Consider the following 9,005-nt stretch of genomic DNA (forward strand, 5'->3'; position numbering starts at 1 on the left):
CATATTCAAACTTTGGTTCAATTTCTATAACTATAACAATCTTATTTCAAGTGATGATCTTACTTGAACTTGTTTTCGTGTCATGATTCTGCTTCAAGAACTTCGAGCCATCCAAGGATCCGTTGAAGCTAGATCCATTTTTCTCTTTTCCAGTAGGTTTATCCAAGGAACTTAAGGTAGTAATGATGTTCATAACATCATTCGATTCATATATATATAACTATCTTATTCGAAGGTTTAAACTCGTAATCACTAGAACATAGTTTAGTTAATTCTAAACTTGTTCGCAAACAAAAGTTAATCCTTCTAACTTGACTTTTAAAATTAACTAAACACATGTTCTATATCTATATGATATGCTAACTTAATGATTTAAAACCTGGAAACACGAAAAACACCGTAAAACCGGATTTACGCCGTCGTAGTAACACCGCGGGCTGTTTTGGGTTAGTTAATTAAAAACTATGATAAACTTTGATTTAAAAGTTGTAATTCTGAGAAAATGATTTTTATTATGAACATGAAACTATATCCAAAAATTATGGTTAAACTCAAAGTGGAAGTATGTTTTCTAAAATGGTCATCTAGACGTCGTTCTTTCGACTGAAATGACTACCTTTACAAAAACGACTTGTAACTTATTTTTACGACTATAAACCTATACTTTTATGTTTAGATTCATAAAATAGAGTTCAATATGAAACCATAGCAATTTGATTCACTCAAAACGGATTTAAAATGAAGAAGTTATGGGTAAAACAAGATTGGATAATTTTTCTCATTTTAGCCACGTGAAAATTGGTAACAAATCTATTCCAACCATAACTTAATCAACTTGTATTGTATATTATGTAATCTTGAGATACCATAGACACGTATACAATGTTTCAACCTATCATGTCGACACATCTATATATATTTCGGAACAACCATAGACACTCTATATGTGAATGTTGGAGTTAGCTATACAGGGTTGAGGTTGATTCCAAAATATATATAGTTTGAGTTGTGATCAATACTGAGATACGTATACACTGGGTCATGGATTGATTCAAGATAATATTTATCGATTTATTTATGTACATCTAACTATGGACAACTAGTTATAGGTTACTAACGAGGGCAGTTGACTTAATAAACTTAAAACATCAAAATATATTAAAAGTGTTGTAAATATATTTTGAACATACTTTAATATATGTGTATATATTGTTATAGGTTCGTGAATCAACAGTGGCCAAGTCTTACTTCCCGACGAAGTAAAAATATGTGAAAGTGAGTTATAGTCCCACTTTTAAAATCTAATATTTTTGGGATGAGAATACATGCAGGTTTTATAAATGATTTACAAAATAGACACAAGTACGTGAAACTACATTCTATGGTTGAATTATCGAAATCGAATATGCCCCTTTTTATTAAGTCTGGTAATCTAAGAATTAGGGAACAGACACCCTAATTGACGCGAATCCTAAAGATAGATCTATCGGGCCCAACAAGCCCCATCCAAAGTACCGGATGCTTTAGTACTTCGAAATTTATATCATATCCGAAGGGTGTCCCGGAATGATGGGGATATTCTTATATATGCATCTTGTTAATGTCGGTTACCAGGTGTTCACCATATGAATGATTTTTATCTCTATGTATGGGATGTGTATTGAAATATGAAATCTTGTGGTCTATTATTATGATTTGATATATATAGGTTAAACCTATAACTCACCAACATTTTTGTTGACGTTTTAAGCATGTTTATTCTCAGGTGATTATTAAGAGCTTCCGCTATCGCATACTTAAATAAGGACGAGATTTGGAGTCTATGCTTGTATGATATTGTGTAAAAACTGCATTCAAGAAACTTATTTTGTTGTAACATATTTGTATTGTAAATCATTATGTAATGGTCGTGTGTAAACAGGATATTTTAGATTATCATTATTTGATAATCTACGTAAAGGTTTTTAAAACCTTTATCTATGAAATAAAGGTTATGGTTTGTTTTAAAAATGAATGCAGTCTTTGAAAAACGTCTCATATAGAGGTCAAAACCTCGCAACGAAATCAATTAATATGGAACGTTTTTAATCAATAAGAACGGGACATTTCAATACGTTTATACTGTCCGACTTTCAAGAACACCATAATCATGAGTTGCTACCCCAAGAGTACCGACATTTAAGTAAAGCGGAAAGACAGATGAAGTATGCAGAGCAGTTGTTTGTATACCATTCGTCAGTGTCAAATATTGGTCCAACAAAAGCATACGAAGTTTATAGCAATATGAAAGGGTCTGAGAAAAATGTGCATGGGACTGTAACTGATTTCAGAAACTGGAGACGAGATTTGAATGTTTTTATCAATGCAAGTGATTCTCAAATGCTCGTTAACAAAATGGAAGAACGGAAGAAATATGTTCCTGGTTTTTCATTTGAGTACAAGCTTGAAAAAAGTCAACTACATTCAATTTTCTGGGCCGATGAAGTTGCAAAATGCAACTACAAGGAGTTTAGTGACATAATCTCATTTGATGCAACGTATAGAACGAACAGGTATGTTTTCTGGCTCACTAGACTCTCTAATCACATGTGATTGACATGTTTTCTGGCTCACCAGGGTTTGTAATTACTTGTGATTGTCATGTTTTCTGCATCATTAAAGTTTACAATCACTTGTGATTGACATATTTTCTTGGCTCATTATAGTTTCTGATCACATGTGATTGACATGTTATTCGGCTCATTACAATTTCTAATCACATGTGATTGACATGTTAATTGGATTAATGACAGGTACAACATGAAATTTGTACCATTTACTGGCATAGATAACCACCATAGGTGTGTCACTGTTGCTGCGGGATTGATCAGGGATGAAACAGCCGAGAGTTACACATGGCTTCTTACATGTTTCATGAAGATATTCGGGAAAGAGCCAAACATGATAGTGACAGATCAGGACAAATCAATGGCAATAGCGATAAAAGCAGTTTTTAAGACGGCAAAACATAGACTATGCATGTGGCACATTATGCGAAAGGTGCCATCAAAGGTATGAATATTGTTATCAAACAACAAATGTATTTAATCACATGTGATTGAAATGTTTAATGATACATGATTTGCTTAATATGAATGATTAAAAAATGATATGTAATTACAGATTCAAGAAGCAATTCCTACTATTGAAGATGAAGTAGAAAAAGACTTCAAGAATAGACTTAATAAGCTTGTTTGGAATATGTATATCGAACCAAATGTTTTTGAAGAAAGATGGGAAAAGTTGATGCACGATTTCTCATTGAAAAATGATAGTTGGTTCAAACATATGTTTGATATTAGATCAACTTGGATACCAGCATATTTTATCGACACTGAAATGTATGGTTTGATGCGAACTACTTCAAGATCTGAGAGTGAAAATGCTTTTTTTTCAAACTTTACAAGATCTGCAGCAAATCTGTTAACTTTTATGGACGGCTTTGAATCTGCAATGTTAAAACAGAGGTCAAAGCAAGAATCTTTGGATGCACAGACAATCAAGAAAAATCCAAAATTGTTAACTCAGCTGAAAATTGAAAAGCATGCATTAAAGGTTTACACACATGCTATTTTTGCAATCGTTCAAAAAGAGATTTATGAAGCATTGTATAGCTGTTTATTGGATAAAATGGACAAGGAGGAAGAAACGGAAATCTATGTTGTTAAAGAGGAAAAAGAGAAGACAAAATAGGGTTCGAATGAAGAAAAGCAGTTCTTCCATTACAAGGTAAAATTTATTTACATCTATGTTTATGTTTATAATCACATAAAAATGTAGCCACTTATATCAGAACCTGAGAAAAACATTTACATGTCTGTTTATATATGTAATCACCTGTGATTGGCCAATCCAATCAAAATTTTTTTATCAATCACATGTGATTGATAATATAATTTTTTTTTTGAAGGTACTTCATAACAGCAAAGACGGATCAATGGTATGTACATGTAGACACTATCTACGATATGGTCTTCTGTGTAGACACTGTTTTTGGGTTTTAAAGAACAAGAACATAGAAGAAATCCCTGAAAAATACATAATGAGACGTTGGAGAAGGGACATAATACCACCCGAGTTAAGATCAAGGAGAAATAAATATGGCAATGAAAACATAGTTGTACAAGATTCTGTTAATGAAATTACCTCAGTTGTTTATGATTGTGTGGAACTTGTAGGCAGTGATGAAAATATGCTAAAAGTGATTCTTGAAAAACTTAAATTGTTGAAGAAAGAAGTTGAAGCTCAAGTGCCAAAACCGTCAAAGAAGAAAGATGATATAATTGGAAACATGATCGGAGTTTCAAAGCCTAGTACAATAGAAATACAAAACCCACCTGTTGGGAATTACAAAGGATGTGCAAATGATAAGCGTCTAATGAGCGGAAAAGAGAAAGCAATAAAGGAAATCAAAAAGAGAAAGTTTACTTGTGGTAAATGTGGACGTGACGATCACAATCAGAGGACCTGTGACAAAAAAAAGAAAGCAAAAGAACAAGTAGAAACTTCAGAAATCTGAAGTTACTACTGAATTATTTAACAATTTTTTTATTTTTTTATTCTCTTTCGTACAATTGTGAAATTCTGATGTTCCTATGAAATGCTTGAATTACATTTTTTATGTTTTTATTTTCATACAATTTTGAGGTGTTTCAATCATATGTGATTAGATAAGCCAATGAAGAATCACAAGTGATTGGTAGATAATGAATAAGTGATTAAAAACACAAGTGATTGGTGATTAACATTGAAAAACACAAATGATTGCCAAATACAGAATCACAAGTGATTGGTGATTAACAATGCAGAATCACAAGTGATTGGTAGATAATGAATAAGTGATTAAAAATAAGTGATTCTTCATAAATGATTGCCAAATACAGAATCACAAGTGATTGGTATTGAAGAATCACATGTGATTGGTTGATAATGAGTGATTAAAAACACGAATGATTGCCAAATACAGAATCACAAGTGATTAACAATGAAGAATCACAAGTGAATTAAAAACACAAGTGATTGGTAGTGATTAAAAACACAAATGATTGCCAAATACAGAATCACAAGTGATTAACAATGCAGAATCACAAGTGATTGCCAAATACAGAATTACAAGTGAATTAAAAACACAAGTGATTGGTAGTGATTAAAAACACAAATGATTGCCAAATACAGAATCACAAGTGATTAACAATACAGAATCACAAGTGATTGGTAGTAATTAAAAACACAAATGATTGCCAAATACAGAATCACAAGTGATTAACAATGCAGAATCACAAGTGATTTCCAAATACAGAATCACAAGTGATTGGTAGTGATTAAAAACACAAATGATTGCCAAATACAGAATCACAAGTGATTGGTAACGAAGAATCACAAGTGATTAACAACACAAGTGATTGCCAAATACAGAATCACAAGTGATTGGTGATTAACAATGCAGAATCACAAGTGATTGGTAAAGAATAAATAAATGATTAAAGATACAAGTGATTGTCAATCATAAACCATAGTATTACAAGTGATTAAAAACCAATACAAGTGATTGGTAACGAAGAATCACAAGTGATTAACAACACAAGTGATTGTCAAATACTGAATCACAATTGATTAACAATCACAAGTGATTAAACAATGCAGAATCAAAAGTGATTGGTGATTAACAATGCAGAATCACAAGTGATTGGTAAAGAATAAATAAAGGATTAAAGATACAAGTGATTGTCAATCATAAACCATAGTATTACAAGTGATTAAAAACCATAGTCCATACAATGTGATTTACCATTCAACAAAAACATAGATATGCTAAAAAATATTGTGTACCAAATAACAAATTTGTTAACACATAAAAAGTTCAACAAAAATAACATCTTATATTGTTTTTCAACATAACACTTCACTTGATTTTTGGCAAGGACTCCTTTGATCTCTCAACCCGCTCATATCTTGAGTTTTTTGCAGCCAAAACAACGTTCCTATATTCTTCTTTTGAATGAAGAATGTTGAACCGATTTGCATTTATAATCATCTGCTTGGAATGCAAATTTAGAGGATGTGTTAAAATTTTTGCTGCATACCGAACCCTCAACTTCCTGAGCTGATTATTTTGAACCGACGATTCACAAGCCAATTCCTCAGTCCAATCTGTCTCGGGTGTGGCTTTAAATCTGTCCATGTGGGACATGGCAAAAACTCCACAATCAACAGCATTGTCTCTCGTAATCCATGGAATCTTGATTCTACTTGGATGAATTTCTTGAATCTTCTTCGCCTTTGGATGATTTTGAGATTGAAGATGCTCACCAAAGCAATATTGCTGAGAAAACAAATCAGAAAAATAAAGATCAGCTTTTCAAATCACATGTGCTAATGATTGTTTGTAATCACATGTGATTGTATCATGTGATTGTATCATTCAATCACATGTGATTGAATAGTCTAATGACACGTTTAAATATACAAAACAAGTTAATTAAAAAAAAAGATAAACTAACCACAAGGTTGCAAACTTTGAGATATTTTGCAATGAAGTGCATCGTTAGTTTAGCATTGTCAAGTATGAAGAGCTTTGGAACTTTCAAATCAAACACAAGGACAAAGAAATGATCATTTCTGCAGATTGGAAAAAACACCTGTAGAAAATAATTAAAATAAAACAATTAATTTTCAGCATAAAAAATATAATTAATTATTATATTACCGAAAAAATAAACAAAAATGTAAAGTAAAATAACATACCAGCTCAGTTTTGCGGAAAGAAACATCGTTGGGAAACACTTTAAACAATGATGACGCATTTTCTTGAAAAAACATCTTATATTGTTTTTCAACATAACACTTCACTTGATTTTTGGCAATGACTTGAGTTTAGCTTCTTTTTTCAAACTGTTGTCATACATGTATGTCCACTGTATAAAATAAACGAACATATATTAAAAACTTTAACAAAATAAATGCAAACAATAAATATGATTGGCATGTAGAATCACAAGTGATTAGCATGCTGAATCACAAGTGATTGACATGCTGAATCACAAGTGATTGGCATGCTGAATCACAAGTGATTGTACAGTATGATATATGTACCTAAAATTTAAAAGTTAACTTACAATGATTGACGTTGGAAAGAAGAACCTTGTTCGGCTGGCTGGATCTCTATACCTACGCTCGTGGTTTAGTATAAAACTCCAAATATCAATCACACCAGCCTCAATATATAAATCAGGACAAAGTGATTCCATCGTGACACGGTGAACATTCCAATCGGCATTTTTAACTTCAAATACAAGATCACTAAAAAAATACAATAAAACATAATTACTATTTGTCAAATACTCATTCTATGTTTGATTAATAACATGTGACTGCAAAACATAAGCACTTGTGATTTACTAATATAATCACATGTGAATCAAATGATGTAAAGTGCTATTTAGATTAAGAAAAAAGTATAGAAAACTCACCAAGCGTTTCTTTGCATTGAAAACAAATCCATAGCCAAAGCTAGTTCGGAGTTAGTCAACAGGTCCGAAACTGCCGTCAACCTATTGACATATGGAGAAACCATAGCAACTTTTGTAGATCTCATAATCAGTTTCTTTTTTCCTTTCTTATACTTCTTCTCCTCACTAACCTCCTCTGAGATAAAAGATGAAAAGTTGGAGGGGTTAAACTGTTAAATGTTGGTGTATTATGAACAGCTAACATTGGAAGACTATCCAATGTTGTGGGTGCATTAACAAGTAAAGAAACAATTTCACAACATTCAACAACCTCGTTAACATTCAGATCAAACCATTGTGTCAAAGAAGCTTGCTCTTCAACATCTACATCAGAATTATCGGCACCTTCACAAACTTCTTTTACAACATCTTCGGGACCCTTACCCTTACCCTCATCATCTTGATCAAGCCGTACAACTTCTTCATTGGAATTCGCTTCAATCTCAGTTTCATGACCACTAACCTCATCATCTTCATCAGACTCAGTCTTTTCTTCTTCTTCTTCTTCATCATCATCATCATGCTTTTCTTTATCATCATCATCATTATCATCATTATCATCATCATCATCATTAACATCATCATTATCATCATCATCATCATTAACATCATCATCATTAGCAGCCTTCTCCTCGCACTCAACCATCTTCGAATCATTTTTAACCTTAATCTCTTTATCCTCAGCCTTCTTCTCATCATCCTCAGACTCCTTTTCAAGCTTCTCATCAACATCACCATCATTGATTCTAAAAACTTGCTTCAATCTACTTTGATAAGATATCAAAGTCTTCTCATTTGGAAATTTTGATAAACCTTCAGTTATTTTCTTCAACAGAAATTGTTTCAAGTCATCAACCATTTTGAATTTCTCGTCAATGACCTGAAAATATTCCTGCAAATAATATGAAAAAAGGTTGGAATAAGTATGAAAAATCACAAGTGATTATGTAAATTCAATCACAAGTGATTGGCATGCATAATCACAAGTGATTGGCAGAGTCACAAGTGATTGACATGCATAATCACAAGTGATTGGCAGAATCACAAGTGATTGGCATGCAGAATCACAAGTGATTGGCATGCAGAATCACAAGTGATATTAATAAGTATGAATGAGTTTAAAAAATCATGCAGAATCACAAGTCATATGAATGACTTTAAAAAATACCTCAAGTAGACCAAAATTATCATTGTTATCTTCAATTTTTAAAAAGCCCTCTCCATCTGCTTCTGGATCATACTTTGGTGCAAGTTCTAAAGTACCAAATGATCCAAGTGAAGCCTCTTTGTTTGCACGAACAGTAATGGCACCTTTCCAGTTCTTAAAAACTGGACGTCCACGAACAACAGGAAAGAGATCAAACTTGGTCCTGTCCAGATATAGCAGCTAAGACAAAAAGAGTAAAAAAAATAATAATTAAAGTTATTAACCAAATTGTCAAAATAGATGTAACAAGC

The 9,005-nt window shown here is 32.3% G+C and overlaps 1 protein-coding gene across 1 annotated transcript; it reads left to right on the forward strand.

The window, feature by feature from the left end:
* The first annotated feature begins 2,136 nt into the window (after positions 1-2,136).
* Positions 2,137-4,558, forward strand: LOC139855104 (protein FAR1-RELATED SEQUENCE 5-like). Its single transcript, XM_071844352.1, has 6 exons — positions 2,137-2,552; positions 2,793-3,051; positions 3,163-3,699; positions 3,820-3,858; positions 3,950-3,979; positions 4,046-4,558. Exons 1-6 carry the CDS (start codon positions 2,200-2,202, stop codon positions 4,556-4,558), a joined length of 1,731 nt encoding a protein of 576 aa, XP_071700453.1. The 5' UTR covers positions 2,137-2,199.
* The last annotated feature ends 4,447 nt before the right edge of the window (positions 4,559-9,005 follow it).

This window comes from Rutidosis leptorrhynchoides, chromosome 6 (assembly GCF_046630445.1).
Source record: "Rutidosis leptorrhynchoides isolate AG116_Rl617_1_P2 chromosome 6, CSIRO_AGI_Rlap_v1, whole genome shotgun sequence".
NCBI lineage: Eukaryota > Viridiplantae > Streptophyta > Magnoliopsida > Asterales > Asteraceae > Rutidosis > Rutidosis leptorrhynchoides.